This window comes from Sus scrofa, chromosome 6 (assembly GCF_054392235.1).
Source record: "Sus scrofa isolate SSC_HxYL_T2T_F1_AM1 chromosome 6, Sscrofa_HxYL_maternal_Yorkshire_Landrace_v2.0, whole genome shotgun sequence".
NCBI classification, from domain to species: domain Eukaryota; kingdom Metazoa; phylum Chordata; class Mammalia; order Artiodactyla; family Suidae; genus Sus; species Sus scrofa.
The window spans coordinates 164,562,472-164,590,292 of NC_139388.1; the positions used below are offsets into that span (position 1 = coordinate 164,562,472).

Sequence of the window (27,821 nt, forward strand, 5' to 3'; positions counted from 1 at the left end):
AAAAAAAAAAAAAAAAACAGATTGATAAACCTTTAGCCAGACTCATCAAGAAAAAAAAAGGGAAAGGACCTAAATCAATAAAGTCAGAAATGAAAAAGAAGTTACAACTGACACCACAGAAATAGAAAGGACCATAAGAGACCACAAGGAACTATATTCCAATAAAATGGACAACCTAAAAGAAATGGACAAATTATTAGAAAGGTACAATCTCCCAAGACTGAACCAGGAAGTAGAAAATATGAACAGACCAACTGACAATAATGAAATTGACTTAGTAATTTAAAAACTCTCAACAAACAAAAATCTAGGGCTAGACGGCTTCACAAGTGAATTGAACCAAACATTAAGAGTTAACCCCTATCCTTCTGAAACCATTGCAAAAATTGCAGAGGAAGGAACACTTCTGAACTCATTCCATGAGGCCATTATCATCCTGATGCCAAAACCAGGCAATGATATCCCTCAAAAAGAAAATTACAGGCCAATATCACTATGATGAACATAGACGCAAAAATCCTCAATAAAATACCAGCAAACTGACTCCAACAATATTTTAAAGTATTACAGAGAGTTTCCTTCATGGCTCAGTGGTTAATGAACCCAACTAGGATCCATGAAGATGCAGGTTCGATCCCTGGCCTTGCTCAGTGGGTTAAGGATCTGGCGTTGCTGTGAGCTGTGGTATAGATCACAGATAAGGATCGGATCCCGTGTTGCTGTGGCTGTGGCGTGGGCCAGCAGCTGTAGCTCTGATTCAACCTCTGGCCTGGGAACTTCCACATCCGCAGGTGCAGCCCTAAAAAGCAAAAAACAAACAAACGAAAAGTATTATACACTATGATCAAGTGGGATTTATTCCAAGGATGTAAGAATTTTTCAATATCCACAAATTAACCAATGTGATAGACCACATTTATAAACTGAAGAATAAAAACCATATGGTCATTTCAACAGATACAGAAAAAACTTTCAATAAAATTCAAGATCCATTTATGATTAAAAACTCCCCAGAAATTCGGCATAGAGGGAACATCCCGCAGCATACTAAAGGTCATATATGAAAAACCCACAGATAACATCATGCTCAATGATGAAAAGCTGAAAGCATTTCCTCTAAGATCAGGAATAAGACAAGGATGTACATCCTCAACACTTTTATTCAACACAGTTTTGGAAGTCCCAGCCATAACTATCAGAGAAGTAAAAGAAATAAAAAGAATCCAGGAGTTCCCATTGTGGCGCAGTAGAAATGAATCTGACTAGGAACCATGAGGTTGTGGGTTCAATCCCTTGCCTTGCTCAGTGGGTTAAGGATCTGGCATTGCTGTGAGCTGCAGTGTAGGTTGCAGATGTGGCTTGGGTCTGGCATTGCTGTGGCTGTAGTGCAGGCAAGCAGCTATAGTTCCGATTAGACCCCTAGCCTGGGAACCTCCATGTGCCATGGGTGTGGCTCTCAAAAGACAAAAAAAAAAAAAAAAAAAAAAGAATCCAAATTGGAAAGAAAGAAGTAAAATTGTCATTGTTTGCAGGTGACATGATGCTACACATAGAAAATCCTAACAATGCCATCAGAAAATGGCTACAGCTCATAAATGAATTCAGTAAAGTTGTAGGATACAAAATTAACATACAGAAATCTTCTGCATTTCTATATACTAACTACAAAATATCAGACAGAGAAATTAAGGAAACAATCCTATTCACCATCACATCTAAAAGAATAATACACCTAGGAATAACCCTCCCTGAGGAGGCAAAAGACTTGTACTCTGAAAAGACAATGATGAAAGAAATTGAAGATAACAAAAACAGATGAAAAGATACACTGTGTTCTTTGGCTGGAAGAATCAATACTGTTAAAATTACTATATTGCCCAAAGCAATCTAGAGATTCAATGCAATCCTTATCAAGTCACCAATGGTATTTTCCACAGAACTAGAAGAAAAAAGTTTTAAATTTGTATGGAAAACACACACACAAAAACCCAAATAGCCAAAACAATCCTGAGAAGGAAGGGAGCTAGAAGAATCCCATCCCTGACTCCAGGCTATATTACAAAGCTACTGTAATCAAAACAGTATGGTACTGGCACAAAAAACACACATAGATCAATGAAGGAGGATAGACAGCCCAGAATAAACCTTTGCACTTACAGGCTATTAATCTATGACAAAAGAGGCAAAAATATAAAATGGAGAAATATATTCTCTTCAATAAGTGGTACTGGGAAAACTGAGCATGCAAAAGAATGAAATTAGGACATTCTCTAACACCATATACAAAAATAAACTCAAAATGGATTAGAGACCTAGATACAAGATGGGGTATTATAAAACTCCTAGAGAAAAATCATAGGAAGAATACTGTGATATAAATCAGAGCAATATTTTCTTGGATCCATCTCCTAGAGTACTGTAAATAAAAACAAAAATAAACAAATGACATCTAATTAAACTTAGAAAGCTTTTGCACAGCAAAGAAAACCATAAACAAAAAGACAATCTACAGACTGGGAAAAAATATTTGCAAACAATGCTACTGACAAGGGATTCATTCCCAAAATGTACGAACAACTCACATAGCTTAACATCCAAGAAACAAACAACCCATTAAAAAGAAATGGGCATGAGTTTCTGTTGTGACTAAGTGGTAATGAACCCAACTAGTATCCATGAAGACATGGGTTTGATCACTGGCCCTGCTCAGTGGGTTAAGGATCCAGTGCTCTCTGAGCTGCAGTGTAGGTGGCAGGGATCCAATGTTGGTGTGGCTGTGGCATAGGCTGGCAGCTGTAGCCTCCAATTCGACCCCTAGCCTGCGAATCTCCATATACCTCAGATGTGGCCCTAGAAAAAAAAAGGAATGGGCAGAAGAACTAAATAAACATTTCTCCAAAGAAGACATACAGATGACCAACAGATACATGAAAAGATGCTCAATATCATTAATTATGAGAGAAGTGCAAATTAGATTACAATTATGTATCACCTCACACCAGTGAGAATGATCATCATTAAAAAGTCTACAAATAGGAGTTCCTGTCATGACTCAGCGGAAATGAATTTGATTAGGAACCATGAGGTTGTGGGTTCGATCCCTGGCCCCACTCAGTGGGTTAAGGATCTAGCATTGCTGTGAGCTGTGGTGTAGGCTGCAGATGCAGCTTGGATCAGGCACTGCTGTGGATGTGGCATAGGCTGGCAGCGGTAACTCCAATTAGGCCACTAGCCTAGGAACCTCCATATGCTGCGGGTGCGGTCCTAAAAAGCAAAAAAATATTAAAAAAAAAAAGTCTACAAGTAATAACTTCTGAAGAGAGTGTGGAGAAAAAAGAATGCTCTTACATTGTTAGTGGGAATATAAATTGGTGTAGCCACTATGGATAACAGTATGGAGGTTCCTTAAAAAACTAAAAATGAGTTCCCACTGTGGCTCGGCAGGTTAGGAACCTGACTAGTATCCACGAGGATGCAGGTTCAATCCCTGGCCTTGCTCAGTGGGTTAAGGATTCGGGGCTTGCTGCAAGCTGCGGAGTAGGTCACAGATGAGGCTTGGACCTGGTGTTGCTGAGGCTGTGGTATAGGCCTGCGGCTAGAGTGCCAATTCAACCCCTAGCCTGGGAACTTCCATATGCTACGGGTGTGGCCATAAAAAGTAAAACAAACTAACAAAACAACAAAGCTAAAAATAGTTACATATGACTGCCCAATCCCACTCTTGGGCATATATCCAGAGAAAACTCTAATTCAAAAAGATACGAGCACCCCAATATTCACAGCGGCACTACTTACAATAGCTAAGACATGGCAGAAACCTAGATGTCTATCAATAGATGAAAGGATAAAGATGTAGTATATGTTCACAGTGGAATATTACTCAGCCATAAAAAACAATGAAATAATGTCATCTGCAGTAATATAAATGGACACAGAGACTATCATATTAAGTGAAGAAAGCCATTTAGAGAAAGACAAATATCCATGGTATCATTTATATGTGGAACCTACAAAAAAATGAAAGAATGAACTAATTTACAAAAGAGAAATCAACCCACAAACAGAAACTTATGGTTACCAAAGGTGAGTGGGTGGGGGAAAGATAAATTAGGAGTTTGGGATAGCATATACACACTACTACATATAAAACAGATAAACAACCTACTGTATAGCATAGGTAATTATATTTCTTATAATAACCTATAAAGAATCTGAAAAAGTAATGTAAGTATGTATATATACATGTAATTGAATCTAACCTGAAACTTGACACGACACTGTACACCTGAAACTAACACAACACTGTATATCATTGTAAATTAACTGTACTTCTTTATTTATTTATTTTGGGGCCACACGTGCAGTATATGTGAGTTCCAAGGCTAGGGTTGAATCACAGCTGTAGCAACAGTGGATCCTTAACCCACTAAGCCAGGCCAGGGATTGAACCCTTGCCACTACAGAGATAACACCAGATCCTCAACCCGCTTTGCCACAGTGGGGACTCCTCACTGTCTTTTCTTCAGTAATCTGCTATTTCTTTATTAGTGATTTCTTGTCTCCATATTGTTTCTGATCTGTTTTCAGCAGATGCGCATTAATAATCTACTAAAAATTGTGTGGTGGTACCACACATAGTAATGAGCTTCTTTGCTGAGGTAGTAATTTGAGAGATTGTGTTAGGTAGAAAGGTACTCTTATGGAAAAAAAACTCCACCTTACTTTAAGAAACCTTTGGGTTTATTTCTGTGTTATTAGAAAAAAAATCTTATTTTACACTAAAATTCAAGAGTGGTTCCATAATTTTGACATATATGTAAATACTTCAAGTCTGAAAAATATAATGAATTCCTTAACTGTCTACTAAAGCCATTTTTTTTTGATAATCATCTAATTTTATCCCAAAAGCAAATTCAATAGCCACAGTCCTTCAAACAGACAATACCAGATTTACCTAAGTGGATATTTTACAACTGAAAGTGTAGATAATTATTTGGGAATGTGCTATTTGTCCACATTACAATTCATAAAGTGATCATACCTCTTCAATACCAGCTATATTATTCACAGCCAGTTTTTTTAGAGAACTCTGAAGTTTTTTGTCATCAGCTGTAGCTGTTCTATGTACCACCTTCTTCTTTCTGCGAGCTGTACCCTAAAAAGTAACGAAACAGAAGTGTTAGCATGTGATCCATTTAACAACAGCAATCACATGTCTTCCTCTCCACAGTACTCTTAATTAAAACCCATAGAGGAAATTGCTGATGTAATAGTAATAAGACTGCTCAGAGTTGTGACTGTCAGCCTAACCCAGAGTTTTGAAGGTCAGTTTCTAGCCAATTCTTCCTATTCTTTTCAATATCCAGCCTTTATCATTTTAACACATTATGTTTCAAGTTTTTTTTTGGGGGGGGGGGTCGTTTTAGGGCCACGCCCCCAGCATATGGAGGTTCCCAGGCTAAGGGTCCAATCAAAGCTGTAGCCCCAGCCTACACCACAGCCACAGCAACACGGGATCCAAGCCACGTCTGTGACCTACACCACAGTTCATGGCAATGCTGGATCCTCAACCCACTGAACAAGGCCAGGGATCGAACCTGCAACCTCATGATTCCTAGTCGGATTCGTTAACCACTGAGCCACGACGGGAACTCCCAAAAGTTTTTAAATAAAAATACTTTACAACTTCAAGACAATTTAGTGTGCTTTATATCAAGTTTCAAGCATTACAAGGAATGATTTTTTTATAGTACCTACCTCCCTCTGACAATAAAGTCTAAAAATGTTCTGAAACTTTGGAGATTATGACATAACTAAGAGTCAAATGCCTATTCTGTGAGTGTTTTAGAGTCCTAGAACCCAGGAATGAAAAAGACCAAGTCCTTACTTCAAGAAGCATACGTTATAGTGGGAAGGAAAAGTCAAAAAATATATAAACATATTAGATCATTTCAAACAGGATAAGGATATTAAGAAAAAAATAACAGTGATACGACTATCAGTGGGCAAAGCACTGCTTTATTAAAATGTTCAGGGACGGCCCCTCTGAAGAGGTGACATATGAGCTGAGACCCACAGAAAGATCGAAGGGAAGAGTGATCCAAGCAGAATGAAACAAGAGTCACCTGTTATTTCTCAAGAAAACAGGCCAGTATGGCTAGAGCGGAGTTACTAATGGTAAAGGATGAGGAAAATGAAATCAGAAAGATCGGCAAGGGCCAGATCATATAGCCTAAAATGCCAGAGGCAGGGGCTGGACTTTATTTCAGCTGCAATAGGAATCCACTGGAAGGTGTTAAGCATGACAATGACTTGATCTGATTTATGATTTTAAAAGATGACTGACATTGCTATGGAAAATGAACCATAATGAGATCAATCAGGAAGCTACTGTAGCAGTCCTGATGAGAGATGAAGGCTGTGGCAGTGGAGGTGGGTGAGAGCTCAAACTGTCAGAAGAACCAACAGGACTTGCTGATGGATTGGCTGTGGGATATGAAGAAAAAAGGAATCTACAATGATATTTGGAACTTTGAGAAAAAAGGTTGAAAATTATACTATTTACTGAAAAGCAAAAGCTCATTTCCAAATGGACATTTTGAAATTCTAAATACAATTTTCAATTCCTGGACCAATTTATAAAAACATAACTGAAAGCAGAGCAGAACACTACCAAAAACAGCCTATGTCTTGAGGGTTAAATCTTTCTGAGACGTGGGAGGAGTAAAGAAAAAGGAAAAGAGGTTTTAATCTTTCAGTGGCTCCTGCAGCATTACGCAGGCAATTAGTCCTACAGAGGGTAGGCAGAAGCCTCAGTCTCAGCAACTCTGGTGGGAGTGGAAGAGAGTTCTGTGAGTAGCAGCAGAGGTTGCATGAAAACCAGCTGACGGGTAGACGAACAGTGATTATTTACACAGACGGCCATTAATTCATGAAGTGTTCCTGACTCAAGGATAGCTCAATTGCTTGCTGGATACTTCAGCTCAAATGGTCCTCTCAGGCACCTCAAAATCAGTATGTCTAAAAGTTTAGCAGTCCACTTAACTAATCTTTCTCTATTTCCTAAGTTTTGTAGCTTTAAAACTAGACGGTTGGGGGTCATCCTAGTTTCCTCTCTCTCCTTCATTCCCCACATTCCATCAGTTATTAAGGTGTGTCAAATCCAACCCCCAATCTGTGCCCCACATATAATAGTAGCTTCTCGATTTTTCTCCTCTATGCCAAACTTGTTTCATTTCATTTCCCCCAATGCCAGCAGGTATCTTTAAAAATGACTGTTATTTCCTTCTCAAAATTCTTGAGTAGTTGCCCTTGCCTATAGGGATAAAATCCTCTCAATACCCCCCGTATGCAAAACTATGATCTAACCCTAAATTACCTGGTTGTTTTCATTTGCTACCATTCTTTATCCATTATAGATTCTAAACTTTAGTTGTAACAAACTAAAGCAAGCCATTCCACTAAGCACGTTATCTCAGCATCCTATGAGCCTTTGCATGGACAAGAATGACAATCCCCTCTTTACTCTGCCCACTTATCCTCCCACCTGTTTTGTGTTTATTTTTCAAATCTCAGCTCAGTGATGACTTGTCCCTCCTAGGCAGGAGCACCTTGTACTTCATCTTAACATTTTCTATTCTGTAGTGTAATTGTAAGTATGCCTTTCTTCCAAGCTGAACTGTCAAGAGCAAGAAAACTTGACTTATTTATCTACTGTAGCTTGGCCACAGTAGATGTTCAATACATAAATTAAATAAATGTGCCGACCACCTGGCTTGAAATATATAACAGTTATGTGCTGCATCAAACTCTCCCAGGTATATTATTCTGTGGTTCTTAAATATCCCTAGTTTTTGCATTGGTATATTACATTGTACTTGATGCTACAATGTGATTAGTACTTTGGTTACAAGAATGTGGTAATATGATTCTAGAATCATATAACTGTATCACTACAAAAGGAGAAAGTACTAGTTGTTTCTTCCCTTCCCTGTCCTGTCCCCTTTCCCAGGAGTTGTGGTTATCACCAAAGTAAAATGAACACAGTGGGGTTGCTACATAGTGTCCTACCTTCCCCCTCCCTAGGTCTGAAGTCAGTATATTCTTTTCCTTTCACAAAGATTGTATTAGGCAGAGATAAGGGTATAACATTCTCCTTGTGCCTGGAGCTAGCACTGAAGGGAATCAAAGGATTTTCAGTGTTCAGAACTAGCTCCTCCTTAGGCTTCAAAGTATATGAATACAAATGCTTATGTTCATGTTCACCAAACAGAAATGCTTATGTTCATGTTCACCAAGCAGGAATTTGAGAGGAAAACCTAGCAATGGACAAATGTATCATCAGCTTGAGCATTTCCCACTGTAAGCCTAACTAAAGCAGTAGGGGTATCTAGTTAAGATAAGGTAACCTTAATAACTGGGATGCCCTGCAAGTGAGTAGCTGTTTACTAAGACACCGTGTTAGGTGTTTTATAAGTATTATTCTAATCTTTAGAAGCATCTTATATAGGATGATTTTATTTCGCAGATGTAAAAAAGGAAGCTTAACAGTACTGGTTGACTTGTTTATATAACTACCTGATGTTAAGAGGAATCAAAGGTTGCTATCTCAACTGTACCAACAGAGAGAGGTCTTCTAGTTACCTATTTTAATCTAGATGAGTTATTTTCAAATTGGAATGTGGTTTAATCTTGATTACTTAGAAGATTTTAGATTTTCAATGACCACAAATCCAAAAATAGTAATACTATCTGGTAATAAAACATTCTCCTATCAGTTTTTCTTATGCCACACTCACCTTGCCCCCTATCCGGACCTGAGCCTGAAGTTTGGCTAACTTTTCTTGATTCATGCTGTTGGTAAATCTAGGGGGGGAAAAATAAATTTGTTAAAGTCACTGTTTTATTTACCAAAACAAAATAACTGTTTATACAACAGTACCTTCTGGTTCACTGAACTTGTAATATGCATCACCACCATGATATTAATATGGTCTATATTTTTAAAAAATATTAATAACTTATTCTAGCTTCATAAACCAGATAGTAAAAAAATCGAAATCAATAATACCAAGAGGGAGCTGAATACATAAACAGAAAACAGAATGGGATTCAAAGTTTTCTACTTGAAGATCCCTCCTTAAAAACAAGATTCAGTACTCTGGCAGACAATAAAACCTAACCAATTATAAAATCTGTACACAAGCCAGTTTTTCCCCCAAAGATTTTTACAGCAGAGAGCTGTTACCAAATTAGCATAACATTTAAGTAAACTTTTTTCCCAAATCACATTCTGTATTTCTTTAAACCATAAATAGAAGATTAAAAAAAAAAAAAGGTAGAAAGAGAGAAGCTGGACAAAGAAAGAAAAAAAAATGCAACAATAGGCTGTCTAGCTGTCAATACGTGAGGTAGTAATGTCCTCTATGCAAGGTCAGGTGGTATGTTAATAATACGAAAAGAGAACCAGATTTTCAGACATTCAGTGCTTCTGTATCACTTCCCTGAGTTCATTCAATACCTTGTACTGATAAGAGTTATGTCATACTTGTCAAGATATTCTCACATACAAGGTAAAATGCCTCCCTGCACAATTTAACAAAAACCTATCTCTGCTATACTAATAACAAATATGGGTGGCAGGAAGGGGAGAGGAGACTCTTAAAAATAAACCTTTAAAGGTTATCTTGATTCTGAAAACTCTAAGACCATAACAAAGTCATGGATCCATCTGGCCAGTCCTTTCCTACTAAGACAAAAAGTTTTTAAGTTCATAATGGGTCATAACATTTCACACTATATAAGCAAATAAAAGCCAATGTTAAAAGTCTTGTTTTACTTGTTCTGTAGATCAAAAGATCATTTCTGAGATATGAAAAAGGAAATAAAAGGATAAGACTGTTATCAACACTTTTTGGCCAATTCTCTCGACTCTTTATAATGATCATTCTTCACTTCAGAGATGAAAGAGAATCAAAGATCATGTAAGTACTGATCATTCTACAGTCTGACACTGTATCAGAATACAAAGGCACTAACCCTTATCTCTCCACTTAAGGCCAAAATATAGCTCCTAAATAATATTTAGAATGTATACTTCCTCAGTCTTTATTCATACTGTATCACAATGTTCAAGCAGCTAAAACACTTTTATAGGATGAAATGTGATTACAGTACAAAGCAGGCTTTAGGTGTGTACCAATCTGAACTCTGTCATACTTAAATCTGCTGATGTAAATCCCAATCTCTATTCTCAATACCTGCCGAAAAGGACTAATATTCACAATTTTCAAAGGAATGTGGCCAGGAAGGTGTAGTGAACTAACAAAGAGCCTAAAGAATTTTTTTACAAAAAAAGGGGATAAGTGAAAATATTAGAGCCAAAAAGCAGGTAAACCTTTTGGGACTCTTCTGCATTTTGAGGTAATAATCCCCAAGAGAAGAGATGGAAGAAAAGTGATGGAAGTCAAAATAGAGTCCTGACTTGTTTGAAACAAAGCAAGAACAAAATTAACTCTATATCAATGTGTAGACAAGAAAGAACAGATTCCATTCCAGATAATCAGGACAACAGAAAACTTGTTCCCAAGGAATATCAGAGAAAAGCATTTTAGGGAGGTTGCAAACACAAGGTTGGTGGGGGGGTGGGGGAGAAGGGTGGCCCTCCTGTCCACAGCAGGTTGAGGTGTGTAGAGTTCAAGTAGGAAAGTGGATTGGACTCAGTCTATGAAAGAAGAAATGTCAAGCTCAGAATCTGGACTAGACCTCAGAGATCACCTGCTTTAACTCCCCATTCCTCAAGCAATCTTTACTTTCTTGTACCCATTATTCCCGTCTTGAACATGTGGCAAATACTTGCAAGCAGCAGCAGGGTATAAATTAGAAAAAAATAAAACAGCTCACCTCTTTCCCAATTTAATAATTTGGAAAATGAGGGCCCAGAACGGAGAAGTCACTTCCTAAGGCCATATAATTAGTGAATTCTTCCTTGGGGATCCTAGCATCTTTTCGCCCTTTCCTCAAGGATTCAAGAAAGGGTGTAAATAATTAAGTTATAATTAATATTTACTGAGTGCCTAAATTCCAAGCATTATGGTAGGCACTTTCAATGACATCATATTTACAGAGATAAAACAATTTCAATCTTTAATCCTGACTTTTTATTATGAAGGGTTACTCTATAAGAGAGGCACAGGCTTTGGAATCCGAAGGATCAAGGTTTTTCCACTTAGGGCTTCAGAAAGTTCTTTTACTTCTCTGAACTTGTATTCCTTCCTATTAGAAAAAGTGTAACAACACACACTTCACAGCTGTTTTACGGGTTAAACATTAAGTAATCAAGTACCGGGTATGGCTCAAGCAGATACTCAAAAACTGGTAACTATTGTTACCATTGCCCAAGGTACAGACATAGTATAGTGAAAGAACGTGGGAACAGAAATTGAAACCGCAATTCACTAGCTTTGTAACACTGCCTGTCGGTCAATCATCAACTTCCTGACAGCCTACTATGCATCACGCAGTGGGATGGGGCTACAAGGATGGGCAAGGCAATGTCTCGGAGAGGGTGGCACACTTGTAAACAAATACTGCCATTACGAGGTGAAGAGCGCAGCAATGGAATTTGGTTGGGGGCGGGGGCTGCTAACCTCGGTTTCCCTATCTGTCGAGTGGGAGGATCAAATGAGATGACAGCAGATAGGCTGTACAAAGCTCAAAGCTCAAGCCTTATTGCTGTGAATAATGAAGAGTAACAGGGCAGAGGCGGGGGACCACCTGCCACCTGGGCCTGGACCTGGGCTGCAACAACGCGGGCCCGCGAGCCCCGACAGAAAGCGGTGGTGCTGGGGACCTTCCCTCAGGTGCCGACCCCCAGCTGCGCCGCCGCTAACCGACAGGCCAAGACAGCCGCCTCCGCCCCCACTCGGCGCGCCACCGCGGAAGTGGCAGCCCGATCGGTTGGCGGGTGTCGGTAGAAAAGGGCGGGGGGAGACCGTGCGCGGCGGCCTATGGCCGTGGAGTGGCGGGACCGCCGGGGGTCTCACCTGAAGCAGGGAGGGTCCTCCAACACCAGCACGCGGCAAGAGCAAGATGGCTGCCTCAGTCGAGACAGAGAAAGACGAAGGCAGCCGCGGCGGCGGGAGTGGAGCCCACGTGACACACCCGGCCCCGCCTCTCTCGCCGGAGCAGCCTATCCTGGAAGCTCATATACAAACTACAAAGCCCAGGCTGCTCTGCGCTTCCCAACAGAAACGCGGCAGGTGCAGACCGCCGCGCTGCTTTCTGGAGCTTGCAGTCTCCTGGGCGTCCCATTGTGTCCGTGCCTGCAGTTTATAGGAAGCCTAATAAAAAGGCAATGGGTATTTTTGTTTGGGTGTATACTTTTGTCGAATGCTTCGCTAGGTATTAAGTACGCACTGTCGGACTCAACTAGAGTGGAGACTCGGAGAGACGGGAAATTTTGAGCCGTTTTTTATGCCTCAAGAGAGGAAAATCGAGAAATAACCCACAAAGTTTAAAAACAACAAAAACAAATACATTTAATCAGAAGAAGCTTCACACTTTAAGTGCCTGCAGTGACTTATGCCCCAGTGCCCCGCAGAGCTAGGTCAGATTTGCAGTAAGAAATCACAAGTTTGGTTTTCTCGGAGCTTGCATCAGTTGGTTGCATCATCCCTGAATGGAAGAATTTAGCTTACAAGGAATAAAAAATAAGGTCCAGTGTTTCTTCTCCAACCGTAAGGGACATTCTTGCAGGCACAAGACTGCACCGCAGAACAGGTTTGCCAGGTCTTCTCGAGACCCGAGCAGGAACTTAAGAATGAAATCCGGTTATCTGTCTTTTTTATTTGCGGAGGGGGATGGGGTACCTGAAACCAATGGGCAACCAGCCCAACAGTTGGGAGAGGCTGACTTCACCGATCAATAATTTGCGTAGTGAGTATTAAGTGCAGCGGTTCTTGGTGGGGGGAGGGGCTAGCCTGAAGGCGGACGCCACCAGCAACGGTTCTCCCGAGTCTCCTCCCCACCCGCCCACTATCTCGGCCCATCTTTTCTCTCTAGGTCCTCGGACGGAATGTCCAGAACCGGGGGGAAGCAACTACCGCTCGAAAGCAACGCCTGCAACCTTCTACGTGATCTGCACCTTTAAACTCAGTCCCAGACCGGACCCCGGAGGCACCACCCACATCCGTCTAACATCACTTCCTTCAGGGTTAGGGGAAAAAAAAAAAAAAAAAATCTGGGAAAGCGAGGGGTTGGGCTGAGCCGCACTTGGGATACCGCGCGGACCATCTGCTAGGACTCGGGCCCGGCGTCTGCTCAGCCCAGGGGCCCCGCGGACTTACCACCATGGAACCGCGGCCTCGTCTCGGGGCCACCTGTTTGCTGGGCTTCAGTTTCCTGCTCCTCGTCTCTTCTGATGGACATGTTGGGCTTGGAAAGGGTCAGACCGCGTTCTTATCTTAATCTTTACTCATTCTGGGCCCCAGCCCAGTACAACCCTCTCCTTGTCCTAACACGATCCCCTTCCCATTCTGTCTCTGGCCACCCTAGATTTCTTTTTATCCTCTCCAACTGCTCCTGGAGTTTGAGGAAGATCTCTTGGGGTAGGGAGTAGCGGTTCTGGGGAATATTGAGTTGGGGAAGTTGTACTTGAGGCCTCCCTAAATGCTTGGGTTGGGGTAAGGAATGACCCGTATATTAGGAAAAGCATGTTTAAGAAACCAGCTTAGTGTCTAGCACTTGGTGGGTCCTCAGACATCCGTCACCGTTCCTCAGGGTGGACTTTCATATTTGGATTCTTTTCGTGGGTCTGAAGATTCCGCTCCTCACCTCTTACCTGAAGAGCTAGATTACTGCCTCCAGACCTGGAGGGAACAGAACCTGCACCCAGGGAGGGTGACTGGGTGCATAAGGAAGGGCCATATAAAGGGTCGAAGGTCTGATGTTAGAGGGTCACCAACAGTTGTCCTCGGTGTGGTTCAGTGTAATTGAAGAAAATGGTTTTTTTGGAAGAATGAGGGACAGTGGTTACCAATGGAGAATAAGAGGTGTTCCCTACTGCATTTATCCCACTACCTACATCTTTATTGGAGATCAGGGTTTATGCTTTTTCTAAGTGGGTGTGATAGTATGTATTTCCCTCTTCTTACTTTTTTTTTTTGACCTGACCTTACCATGTGGAATATCTCTGCTGCAATCTCGCTGTTTTTAATTTTGTTTTATCCTCCCTATTTGCACCTTTATTGGTGGGTGATGAGATTGGGTGGACATTCAGTGTGCCTGAATGCAGTCATTCCTTCACTCAGTAAGTAATTTTTGATCACCTCCCATAATCCAGGTACTGTCCTAGGCACTAGGGATATGGCAATGGACGGGACAGATAAGGTTCCTGCTCTCATGAAGCTTATATTCAGTTCAGAGAGACAGGGAGCAGACACATGAACAAATTAATAGGCAAGATAATTTCAGCTAGGAATGAATGCTGGGAAGAAAATGAAACCGATGGAGTGGAAAGACTGGGGAAGGATGAAGGAGCTGGCATTCCTTGAGCTAGGAAGATCGGGGGAAGCTTCTCTGAGATATATGGGTTTCCATCTCAGTGGTGAAACTGCAAAGTGAATTCGATTGGGCCAGAATGTTTTAAGTACTGAAAATCCCATTTTAAGACAGAGTACTGAATATGTAATGTAAAATTATAAATACTGAAGGAGACAGAAGTGTATAGTGCTAGGAATGTAGGTTTAGATTTGAGTTTTAATTTATTCTGACGCTAACCAGCTGAGAGACCTAGGGCAAGTTGCTAAATTTCTCAAAGCTCAATTCCCTTATCTGCAAAAGGAGCATAACAACTACTTCAGACGCTCTACAAATAATTTACCCTATTCCAGTTAACTGTGTTAGGTGTAGGCAATATCTTGGAGTTGCATATTCAGTATTTTTATTCCTTGTTAGACTGTAAGCTATGTTCCATTTACCACTGCTGCATGATAAAACACCCCCAAATTTAGTGGTGTAGAGAAATCATTTTATGGAGTTCCCTGGTGGTTCAGCTCATTAAGGATCCAGCATTGTCACTGCAGTGGCTCAGGTCACTGCTGTGGTGCAGGTTCCCCTGGAACTTTGCCACAGATGCAGCCAGCGAAAAAAAAAAAAGGGGGATTTTTTTGTTATGCTTATGATTCTGCGGGCCAAGAATTCAAACAAGGCACGGTGGGGAAGGTGTATCTCTTGGTTCAAAGTCTAAAGCCTCAGTTGACCTGGTTATCTCCATGTGGTCTGTCTTCATGGGCTAGTGTGGGCATCCGTACTGTATGACAGCTGGATTCCAAGAGAGAGCACCCTAAGAAAACAAGGTAGAAATGCATTGTATTTTTGTCATCTAGCTGTACAAGTCACACAGCATCATTTCTGTTATACTCTATGGGCATGTTCAAGGGGAAGGGACATTAACACACACACCCCCCATTCCCCATGGAAGGAATGTTTATGTCACATGGTAAAAACAGCATGTGGAATGGGGGATATTATTGCAACCGTCTTTGGAAAGTATAGTCTGCCCCAGTAAGCTAGGACCATTTCTTATTCATGTTCAGGAATATTTGTTGAAAGAAGAAATGAATGGTACACATGATCATTGAGATCCCTGTCTTTTTTCAGCTTATAGTCTGAAGACTGTCAAGACAAGTAAGCAGGCAAGTACATAACACTGTGATATGTATGTACTGTGAACAGGGAAATAGCAGGTAACTGTAGGAACGTGTACACGGCAACAGAGTTGGGGGGGGCTGTGTTGTGAGGATTAAATGAAAAAACAAAAGGTACTTAATATTGTGTTGCAAACTTAGAAAGTATTTATTCGATGTTTATTATTATATCCTCCCAAGGAAGAATATTTTAATTGTTCCTAAAAAGAGTTGAGTTAATACTATTTCAAACTTTTTTTTTTTGTATCTTCTGGGTATGAATTCTTGGGAAGTAGATTATAGCCCACCCAACCCACCTCCCCAAAAAGTGCTACCCAGAGCAGTAATGAGTAAGATGTTTAAGTAGCTCTGAAGATGACCTGTGCTTTGCAGAGAGGAGATACTGAATGATCTACTCTCTTCATTAAGAAGAGAAAGTGCAACGGTGTGGTATGAGCAGCAGATAACAATCAAGAGACCTGAGTTTTGATTCTGATCAGACTGTACAGCCAGCTCTTATCTTCCCTGGGAAGCATTTATTACATGAGAGAGTTGGACTAGAAATGATTGCTAAGAGTCCTTCCAGCTCTAACGTTCTAGAGTTCTAAAACAATTTTGTTGTTCTTGGTGTGCTAAAAATGTGGAATATATCACCTGCGGGGAGATGTGTAATGATTAACATTTACTGTACATTTGCTATATTCCAGAAACTGTTCTGTGCGTTTGTCGTATATTGACTGGCTTAATCCTCATAATAACCCTCTGAGATAGAGAATATTTTTTTATCATCATCCCCATTTCACAGATGAAAAACCTAAAATTGGGCACAGTAGTCACACAGCTAGTGAGTGGACCAGCTGAGTTGTGCATCTCAGAGCCTGTGCTCCCAACCCATACACCACTCCTGCCCTGAGTACAGACACTATTTTGAAGACTTTAAAGGAGAAATGAAAAAGTTGTCAGCGGGAATAGTTCATATGCTCTCCTGCCTGAAACAGAAATAGAGGACTTTATCAAGTCTCCAGAATAAAACTTTGACCCATATAGAATATGTACCTTCCATACTGTGTTCTGTTCACATTCACAACAACCCTCTGGGATAGATAGTTTTGTTAGTCATGTTGTGTATATGTGGAAACAGCAAGTGGCCGACTAGCTCTGTTTGATGCAGACAGACTTTGTTTAGCCACTGTGTTATTCTACCTCTCAGGTACAGCGTTCCCTGTTTAGAGGCGTGGCTACCAGTTCTGACACTTAACCTTTTGTTTCGTCAGCTGGGAGGGGTGGATGATACTCTTCTGATGTCCTTAGCTTACACTCAGGAAAGCAGTTTTAGGATGAAGGGCTTGGGAATTCTGATGTAAGTGATGTGCTTGCAAATGGTCACTTTCCCCCTTTTAAAATTAATGTTTTAGGGAAGGAGCTGCTGATATGGGAGCTTTCCCCTCACTTTGCAGATAACTGATGTAAATTAAGCGGCTATGCAGGCGGCACTTTAGGAAATTGGACTGTCTTCAGATGTTCCACGTTGGCAGGGGTGTGAGTGTGGGTGGTATCAGGGAGTAGGTGATTTTAGTAACAAGGTAAACACCGAACCCTTTCAAGTTATTTTTGAAGGGAAACCAAAGGACCCAGGTTTTCTAGATCTGAAATCTGTGTTTCATTCTGCTTTGGTGGAGCCACATTCCTTTATTCATTTTTATCTTTGCTAGAGAGGCAGTGAAGTGTACTGATTGGTTAAATTACAGACCCTGAGGAGTTCTCACTATGGCTCAGTGGTAACGAACCCAGCTAGTACCCATGAGGACACAGGTTTGACCCCTGGCCTTGCTCAGTGGGTTAAGGATCTGCCGTTGCCATGAGCTGTGGTGTAGGTTGCAGATGTGGCTCGGACCTGGCATTGCTGTGACTGTGGTGCAGGCCTGCAGCTATGGCTCTCATTCGACCCCTAGCCTGGGAACTTCCATATGCCAGGTGTGTGTGTGTGTGTGTGTGTGTGTGTGTGTGTGTGTGTGTGTATGGACTCTGGAACTGTACTACCTGAGTGCTAATCCCAGCTCTGCTACTTTCTGGCACTGTAGCCTTGGGCAATATAGTTAACTTCAGCTTCCATATTTGTAAAATGAGGACAATTAGAGTTTCCACCTCCTAAGTTTACTGTGAGGATTAAATGTTAATATATGTAAAAGCATGAAAAACAGTACCTGACATACAATAAATGATATATGAGTTATTAGACCTTAATCATTATCAATACTATCATTGTATTATAATGATCACATAAAGGAAGAACTCAGAAAATGATGGAGGTTATTATTACTCTTACGAAAAATTCCAATGTGCTTTTTTTTTTTTTTTTTGGCTGCAGCATGCAGCAGCTTGATGCAGGATTTCAGTTCCCAGAGCAGGGATTGAACCCAGGCCACAGCAGTGAAATCACTGAATCCTAACCACTAGACCACCAGGGAACTCCCTCAGTATACTTTTTAATATGAATTTTCAAAGAAATTTTGTACAGGCAGTGAACTGTTTCAAATTATACTCTAGACTTGCTCTTATGGATAATGCAGTATGGCATTTAGGGAAGTGGTGGGGCACTAGACAAGCTTAATTAAGAATCAGACTAAATTCTGGTTGTGGCTTCCTTTGTGATATTGGGTAGCATCTTACCTTTTCCAGGCTTTTGTAATATGACAGGATTGGACGAATCTCTAAGTTTGTGCTGTCCAATAGAGTAGCATGGGGCACATTAAATTTTAGATAGAATAAAATAAATAAAATTAAATTAAAAAACTCAGCTCCTCTGAAATCTGTAGCTACATTTCAAGTACTCAATAGCTGGTGGCTACCATATTGAACGGTGCAGGTATAGAACATTTCCTGGAGAAAGTTCAATTGAACAGCCCTGCCCTAGGGTCTCTCTTAGCAATAACCTCCTATGACTGTAAGCTTTGTCAGCTAGCTTCTGGGTAGCCCGTGTTTGTGGAGAAATTTTACTTTGCCTGTTATTAATCTAGCTTTGCTGACTTTCTTTTGACTGATAATTGCCGGGATGTATTTTTCAATCATTTTCCTTTTGACTTTTATGAGTTCTGTTTTAGGTGCTCTTTAAACATCATAGAGGTAGTGTTTGTTTTTGTTTTTGTTTTTTTCTTTTTTAGACCACACCTGCAGCATCCTAGCACATTTCCAGGCTAGGGGTCGAATCGGAGCTACAGCTGCTGGCCTACGCCACAGCCACAACAACATCAGATCTGACCTGAGTCTGTAACCTACACTACAACTCATAGCAACACTGGATCCTTAACCCACTGAGTGAGGCCAGGGATCAAACTCGAAACCTCATGGCTCCTAGTCAGGTTTGTTTCCACTGAGCCATAACGGGAACTCCAATTTCTGTCTTTTAACTTTAACTGGCAAGTTTAGCTCTCTTATGTTTAGTGGTGATTATTGATGGAGCTGGTCTTATTTATCTCATCCAGTTTCCATTGCTACTGTTTTTTCGGTTCTTTTTTTCTCCCTTTTTTGCCCTTTCATTGGGGTTGAGTATTTGCTGGTTCTTATTTTATCTCCTTGATTAATACTCTAGTTCTTGTCTTTTAATGGTTACTTTTGAAATTTTACTCACATATTTAACAAAATCTAACCTTAACCCTCCAGTGGTTAGTGGGCCTTAGAACATTTTGACTTCAGTCACTTCCTCTTTATTTTTTAGCTGTTGTTGGCCAGTACTTTAGTTCTCTCTCTCTCTTTTTTTTTAACTCCACAAGTTGAGCATTGGAATTTTTTATACAGATGATTTTTTTTTTTTTTTTTTTTTTTTTTTTGCCACTCCTGTGGCATGTGGAAGTTTCCAGGCCAGGGACTGAACCCATGCCACAGCAGTAACCTGGGCCACTGCAGTGACAATGCCAAATCTTTAACCCACATACAGTTAATATTTTGATTTATCTACATGTTAACCAATTAATTTTGTTCATTGTTCCTTGTTTCTAGACTTCCTTCTGGAATCACTTCTATCCTAAAACATGCCCTTTATTTATGCTTTTAGTTTCTCTGTTCTCTCCTAAGGGATTATTTCCTATTTTTTTGTCTCTTCAAACCTCCAGTACTTCTTCCACAATCCTGGTTCTCAGCCAGTCACCATGCTTCCTATTTAACAGAAGACAGGAGAATTCAAAAAGGCCTTTCAAAAATCATCACCACTATATTTACCCATCTTCTAGTACCAGTGTCCATATATTCATCCTTTTCTGTCTTTACATATAAACTGTGTTCCTAGCAAAGGCTAATCCTTTTGAACACTAAATTCCATCTCTTTTCATCTACTCTAGATATTTTTGACTCACCCTTCTAGTCCTATATCATCAATTTTCCTACCTTTATTACATCATTTCTATCAACTTTCAACATCCATTATTTCCTCCATATTGAATAAATACCCTTCATGACTCACAACTTCCTCTAGCAAATTGCTTCCTCTACAGCAAAATGCTTGAGAGTGGTGCGAACTGTTCTCTAATTCTTCCCTTGGCTGTCTTGATCTCACTCTAATCATCTTTTCATCGTCACTCCTCTACTGAAACTGGTCTTGTCAAGGTCAGCATTATTCTCTACTTTCTAAATCCAGGGGTCATTTCTGAGTTAACAGGAGTATTGGAGCAGTAGGTCATCTGCTTGAAACATAGTGGAAGCTTGGATTCTAGGATTCTGTGCCCTGCTGGTTTTCTGCCGATCTCCCTGGCAGGTTCTCTTTATGTCCTTGGCTGGTTCTTCTTTATCTCCCCTAACCTGGGAGCTCTCTAGGGCTCTTGGACGCCCTCTCCAACTGCACTCACTCCCTTGGTGATCTTATTCAGTCTTAGGCTTTAAATAACATCTGTATCCTCAATCCCATTTGCTTATTTTGCATCTCTATTTGGATGTCTAATAAGCATCTCAAAATGAATATATCCAAATCCAGACTCTTAGTGTTCCTTTCCAAAACTCACTCCACCTACTCCCTTCCTCATTTCTATTAATGATAACTCCATTCTTCCAGTTGCCTAGGGCAAAAACTTTAGGGTCATCCTTAACTTCTCTCATCCCATATCTGAAGCAAAATATTTTCGACTTTGCCCACAAAATATATCCAAAATCTGATCCTACCTATTCCCTCTACCACCACAGCTGGTCCAGACCACTATCATTGCATGCCTGGATTATTGCAATAATCACTTTCCTGGTCTCTTTTGCTTTTGCTTTTCTCCCCTGTGTTAGTTTGCTAGGGCTGCGGTAACAAAGCACCACAAACTGAGTGACTTAACAGAAGTTTATTGTCTCACAGTATTAAAGACTAGAAGTCTAAAATCAAGGTGTTGGCAGTATCATGTCCTTCTGAAGGGTGAGGGAGGGATCTGAGCCATACTCCTCTCCTTATAGATGGCTGTGTTTTCCCCGTGTGCATATGTCCACAGATCCCTTTTTTTCATATGGACATCCGTCATATTGGGCTCTAAAGACCCTAATTCCAAATAAAGTCACAGTCTGAGGTATTAGGGGTTAGGATTCCAACACCTTTTTTAGGAGGGACACAGTTCAACCCATAGCACTCTCTGTAGTCTGTTTTCAACACAAAAGCCAGAGCAATCCTGTTAAAACAGAAATCATATCAAGTTACTGCTTTGCTCAAAACCCTCAGAGAGCTTAGTAAAAGCCAGAGTCTTTACAGTGGCCTTTCAGGCCCTGCAGTGTCTGCTCCCTCCCTTGTTTCTTTGTCCTAACCTCCTCCTACTTTGAAGGACAGCCTTGTTTAGTGCTTAAAAGCAAGGAGTCTGGACACTGAGCACAAAAGTTTGGCTTCCATCTCTGATAATCATTAGCTGTGTGAACTTGGGAAGGTTACTTAAACTTTGTGCCTGAGTTTTCTCATCTGTAAAATGAGAGTAAACATGAACACCTACCTCTAGGGTTGTTAGGAGGATCGATATTGGTAAAGTACTTAGAAGAGTGCCTGGTATATTAATTAATAGCAAATACTTGTAGCAATTCTCCAGTCCCAAACACTGTTATAAACTCTTTTTGTTGTTATTGTTTTATTATTTATTTATTTATTTTTTCTTTTAGGGCTGCACCTATGGCATATGGAAGTTCCAAGCTATGGGTCGATTAGAGCTGCAGCTGCTGACCTACACCACAGCTCATAGCAACACTGGATCCTTAACCCACTGAACGAGGCCAGGGATTGAACCTGCATCCTCATGGATACTGGTTGGGTTCGTAATCCACTGAGCCACAACGGGAACTCCTATTGTTGTTGTTATATTCATTTATTTTAGTTTTTAGATTCCTCATATAAGTGAGAACAGATGGTATTTGTCTTTCTTTGTTTGACTTATTTCACTTAGCACAGTACTTTCCAGGTCCATCGATGTTACTGCAAATGACAAAATTTTATTCTTTTTTCTGACTAATATTCCATTGTGTGTGTGTGTAGTATGTCATATATGTATATGTGTGAGTACACACACACTATATCTTCTTTATCCATTCATCTGTTTTTTAAATTTTAATTTAATTTTATTTTTTGCTTTTTAGGGCTGCACCTGCAGCATATGGAGGTTCCCAGGCTAGAGGTCAAATTGGAACTGTAGTTGCTGGCCTACACCACAGTCATAGCCATAGCAATACAGGATCCCAGCCACATCTGCAATCTACACCACAGCTCATGGCATCGCCAGATCCTTAACCCACTGAGCAAGGCCAGGGATCGAACCTATGTCCTCATGGATGCTAGTCAGATTTGTTAACTGCCAAGCCACGATGGGAACTCCCATCCATTCATCTGTTGATGGACATTTAGTTTGCTTCCATACCTTGGCTATTGTAGATAATGCTGCTGTGAACATTGTGGTACATGTATCTTTTTGAATTAGTTTTCTGTTTTTTCCAGATATATATCTAGGAGTGGAATTGCTGTATCATATAGTAGTTCTATTTTTAGATTTTCAAGGAAGCTCTATACTGTTTTCCACAGTGGCTGCGCCAGTTTACATTCCTACCAACAGTGTACAACGGTTCCCTTTCCTCCATATCTTCTCCAACATCTATTTTTTGCTTTTTTAAGATAGCCATTTTGAAAGACATGAAATGATATCTCATTGTGTTTTTTTTTTTTTTTTTTAATTTTCCCACTGTACAGCAAGGGGGTCAGGTTATCCTTAGATGTATACATTGTCATTGTGGTTTTGATTTGTGTTTCCCTGATGGTTAGTGGTCTTGTGAATTTTTTCATGTCCCTGTTGGCCATATGTATGTCTTCTTTGGAAAAATGTCTATTCAGATCCTCTGCCCTCCCCACCTTTTTTCTTTTTAGGGTGCACCTCTGGCACATGGCTGTTCCTGGGCTAGGGGTCAAGTAGGAGTTGCAGCTGCTGGCCCATGCCACAGCTACAGCAACACCAGATAAAAACTGCATCTGCGGCCTATACCACAGCTTGTGGCATCACTGGATCCTTAACCCTTTGAGCAAGGCCAAGGATCAAACTGCATCCTCATGGATACTAGTTGGGTTCTTAACCCATTGAGCCACAATGGGAACTCCCTCTGCCCATTTTTTAATTGGATTTTTTTTATATTGAACCATTATGAATTGTTTATATATGTGGAATATTAATCCCTTATTGGTCATATCATTCTCAAATGTTTTCTCCCATTCAGTAGGTTGTCTTTTCATTCTGTTGATGGTTTCCTTTGGTCTACAAAAGCATTTAAGTTTAATTAGGTCCCATTTGTTTATTTTTTGCATTTGTTTCTTTTGCCTTAGGAGACAGATACCAAAAAATATTGCTATGATTTATGTCAAAGAGTGTTTTGCCTATGTTCTCTTCCATGAGTTTTATGGTTTCAGGTCTTACATTTAGATTTTTAATCCTTTTTGAATTCATTTTTGTATATACTGTGAGGAAATGTTCTAATCTCATTCTTTTACATGTAAGTGTCTAGTTTTCCCAGCACTACTTACTGAAGAGACTACCTTTTCTCCATTGTATATTCTTGCCTTTTATGGCTTAGATTAATTGACTGTAAGTATGCCAGTTTATTTCTGCATTCTCTGTTCTGTTCCATGGAGCCGTGTATTTGTTTTTGTGCCAGTACCACACTGTTTTGATGATTGTAGTTTTGTAGTATAGTCTGAAATTAGGCTCAGTTAATATTTATTTATTGAAATAATGATTGGTGAATATTTGATGGTGGAAAAATACCTCAGTTTATCGAAGGTATTTTGCAGTTCCCTGGTGGCTCTTTGGCTTAAGGATCCAGCATTATCACTGCAGTGGCTTGGGTCATTGCTGTGGCACAGGTTCGATCCCTGGCCTGGAAACTTCCACATGCTATGGATATGACAAAAAAAAAAAAAAAAGTCTACTTTGCCATTATTCTTTTGTTAACTGTCCCTTGCAGTGACAACATGAGATCTTTACCCTACCACACCACAGAGAAATCCTATTTTACTCTTGTTCTTGAAACATATTTTTGCTAGGCATGTAATTCTAGATTTATAGATATTTTCTTTCAGCATGTTAAAGATGACATTCTGCTGTCTTCTGATTTCTAGTTTGTTTTTGTCTAATTATTTTGATTTTTTTGATAGAAATATATCATTTCCCTTTGAAGTGCTTATAAGATCTTAGTGTGATATTCTGAAGCTTCACTGCAATTTTTCCTTTTTTTTTTTTTTTTTGTCTTTTTGCCATTTCTTAGGCCACTCCCACAGCATATGGAAGTTCCCAGGCTAGGGGTCGAATTGGAGCTGTAGCCACCAGCCTACGCCAGAGCCACAGCAACACGGGATCTGAGCCTCGTCTGCAACCTACATCACAGCTCACGGCAACACCGGATCCTTAACCCACTGAGCAAGGCCAGGGATTGAACCTGCAACCTCATGGTTCCTAGTCAGATTCATTAACCATTGAGCCACGATGGGAACTCCCCCTTCACTACAATTCAAGTATATGTGTTTTCTTTTTGTAACTTGTCACAGTTGTTATACATTGTGCTTCCTAATATCTACAAACTCATGTATATCAGTCCTTGAAAAATGCTATGATCATCTCTATTTTTCTTTCTAAAATAATGCAAATGTATTTTTAGTAGATATAACACATTAACATGGTTTAATATTTAAAAGGTATATTTTTTTCTCCCACTCTTGTTTTCCAGTCACCGAGTGCCCCCTCCACTAATATTATCTCTTCAAATATGTCCTTTTCCTTCAACTTTTCATTCTGAGACTCCAGCTTTACATATACCAGTCTTTCTTAATCTACTCTCTCTTAGTCTCTCCTTTACATTTTATATCTCCCCATGTCTCTGGGCTGCATTCTGGATAATGTCTGATCCAGATTTCTATCTGTCTCTAATTTGCTATTTTAACCTATCCATTGAAATTTTTTTAATTAGTAGAGTTTATTTTTGAGCAGTTTAAGATCTAAGAGAATGTGTAAATGTATGTGTGACTGGGTCACCTTGTCATGCAGTAGAAAACTGACAGAACATTGTAAACCAGCTATAATGGAAAAAATAAAAACCATTAAAACAAAATCTATAGATAAACTCAGCAGTAAGTGCAGAGTTCGGGTATAAACCCTCAGCCTGTTACCTCCCTCCCCAGTTTCCCCTATTATGAACATCTCATGTCAGGGTGGTACATTTGTTGCCCTTGATGAACCAGTATTGATACAATGTTATTAACTAAAGTCCATGGCTTACCTTAGAGTTCACTCTTTGTGCTGTACAGTCTATGGGTTTTGACACATGTATAATGACCTGCATTTATTTGCTAGGGTTGCCTTAACAAATACTACAGACTGGGTTAAACAACAGACATTCATTCTCTTCACAGCTCTGGAGGCTAGCAGTTCAAGAGCAAGTGGTTGGCAGTATTGGTTTCTTCTTGTACGTGGCCGTCTACTTTCCATATCTTCACATGGTCCAATCTCTTTCTGTAAGGACACCAGTCATTGGATTAGGGCCTATCTTAATGACCTCGTTTTAACCTAATTACCTCTTTATAGACCCCATCTCCAAATACAGTCACATTCTGAGGTACTGGAGATTAGGACTTCAACGTATGGATTTGGGAGGGAGATGCAATTTAGTCCATGACATATATCGGCCATTACAGAATCATGCAGAATTGTTTCACTAGTATAAAAATTCCTTGTTCCACCTATTCATCCTTCCCCGTGAACCCTAGGCAACCACTGATCTTTTCACCATTTCCATAATTTTGCCTTTTCTAGAACATCAGCCATACAATTGGAATCCTACATTATGTAGCCTTTTCAGAGTGGCATATTTCACTTGGCAATATTTGAGGTTCCTCTTTGTCCTTTGCCAAATCCCCGCCACAGCTACGACCCAAGCTGTGGCAGTGACAATGCCAGATCCTTAACTCTTCCTCTGTGTCTTTTTTTTTTTTTTTCGTGGCTGCATCCATGGCATATGGAAGTTACCAGGCCAGGGGTTGACTCGGAGCTGCAGCTGCTGGCCTACGCCACAGCCACAGCAACGCCAGATGCAGGCTGCCTCTGTGAACTTCACCACAGCTTGTGGCAACGCCAGATCTTTAACCCACTGAGTGGGGGCCAGGGATAGAACCCTCATCCTCATAGATACTAGTTGAGTTCATTACTGCTGAGCCATGACAGGAACTCTTCTCTATGTCTTTTTTGTGGCTTAACAGCTCATTTATATATATTACTGAATAGTAATTGATTTTGTATTTTAACAATTACATTTTTAATTTTGAAAAGATTCTATTTAGTGCCTTTGCAGATTTGCCTCTTTATTTTGTGCATTATTTTATGCCCATTTGGGTGATGTCATGTCCTATTTCTTTGAGTGTTTATACATAGTTATTTTTATAGCCTATGCCTGATAAGTCTAATATCTGAAATCCTTAGGGGTTTAAACCTATTTGTTGCTTCTGCTGACTTTTAACTTGTAACTTCTTTTCTTACATATTTGGTGATCTGTGATTGTGAGCTCATAATGGTTGTTCATATTGGCCATCTTGGAGGCCTAAAGTTAGGAATGCTTTCCTCTAGAAAGATTTGGCATTTGATTCATCTGAAAACCAAGAGGTACTAACTACTGCTCTGGAAGCATTCTAGTCGCTTTTGACAGCTGAGTTAAAATGCAGCCTCAGGTTCATCTCTATTTTGCTGCATCACATGGACATTTGCTTTCGGGTCAACCTTGCCTTTTGCCTTTTGCTTGTTGCTCACAGTTCCTCATCTGGTTTTCCCTTACTTTGTGTTTGTGTCTATTACTTTGAGCCCAGTGAGTGCATTTTGAAAGTCCATTTTATATAGGATTTCATTGTTTTGTAGGTGGACATCCCTCTAGACTGTTTAGTCAAGGCATCCCTCCAAAGCAAGATTGTGTTGCCTGAGTTTGTCTTGACAGGTAGAAAGATGGTGAGCACATTAGGCACCTTCCAGTTCTCCTGGGCATCCTCCCAATTTCACTCTCAGTGAATCACTCTTCAGGATCAGACTTTGGGCCCTAGGCAAGTGACGCATTTTCTCTTGGCCAGCAGCCCATGCTATCAGTAATGAAAAGTGGCGATGGTTAGTTTGAATACTGTCTCTGTGTGCTAATCCAGGTGAGCTGTTTGTTTTCCTGTAGTAATGCTGATGGAAATTTAAACTTATGTCTGGGAAACAAGGCCTGGAAGCTAGTAAGCAACCAAAAAAGAAGTCATAAAATTGAAGTTTAAATCCCCCCTTGGCCATTCACCAGCTATGTGACCTGGTATAGGTTATATAACTTTTCTGAGCCTCAGAAATCTCAACTATAAAGAATCAAAAAGGGGTTATTTACTGATCAGTTATAATATGCTAAGCACTATGTTAAGCTCTCTCTCTATAATATATATGATATATAACATTTAATATTCAATAATCTGATGAGATATAACTATTTGTTAATACCTATTTTAAAGGAAGTATAGAGAAGTAAGAGTGGGTTATTGTTAAGGCCACATTTACATGACATAGCACATGTGGTGTGCCAGACACATATGAAGTGGTCGGTAAATAACAGCTAGCATTATTTTGATGGCTAACATTTATTAGATATAAAATCAAG

At 40.1% G+C, this 27,821-nt stretch overlaps 2 protein-coding genes across 12 annotated transcripts in view; one reads left to right on the forward strand and one right to left on the reverse strand.

Moving 5' to 3' along the window:
• The window catches only part of BTF3L4 (basic transcription factor 3 like 4), a 28,037-nt gene extending 15,911 nt beyond the window's left edge, over window positions 1-12,126 (reverse strand). For 2 of the 10 annotated variants that reach the window (XM_021096655.2, XM_084965113.1), the window contains exons 1-4: window positions 12,045-12,126; window positions 10,903-11,012; window positions 8,799-8,865; window positions 5,042-5,155 (exon numbers count right to left, since the gene is read on the reverse strand). In XM_021096655.2, the coding sequence (XP_020952314.1) occupies window positions 5,042-5,155; window positions 8,799-8,852 (168 nt within the window). In that variant the 5' untranslated portion in view covers window positions 8,853-8,865; window positions 10,903-11,012; window positions 12,045-12,126. Of the gene's footprint in view, window positions 1-5,041; window positions 5,156-8,798; window positions 8,866-10,902; window positions 11,018-11,648 lie in introns of all 10 variants that reach the window. The other 8 variants (XM_021096656.2, XM_084965114.1, XM_084965111.1 and 5 more) reach the window with 5 other exon arrangements.
• Window positions 12,127-13,244: 1,118 nt separating this feature from the next.
• Window positions 13,245-27,821, forward strand: part of TXNDC12 (thioredoxin domain containing 12) — a 30,936-nt gene continuing 16,359 nt past the window's right edge. Inside the window, exons 1-2 of one of the 2 annotated variants that reach the window (XM_084965107.1) lie at window positions 13,245-13,444; window positions 15,661-15,695. Coding sequence is in view for 1 of the 2 variants with exons in the window: in XM_021096661.2 (XP_020952320.1) it covers window positions 13,351-13,444 (94 nt within the window). In the remaining variant the exon portion in view is untranslated. The remainder of the gene's footprint in view (window positions 13,445-15,660; window positions 15,696-27,821) is intronic. The other variant, XM_021096661.2, reaches the window with a different exon arrangement.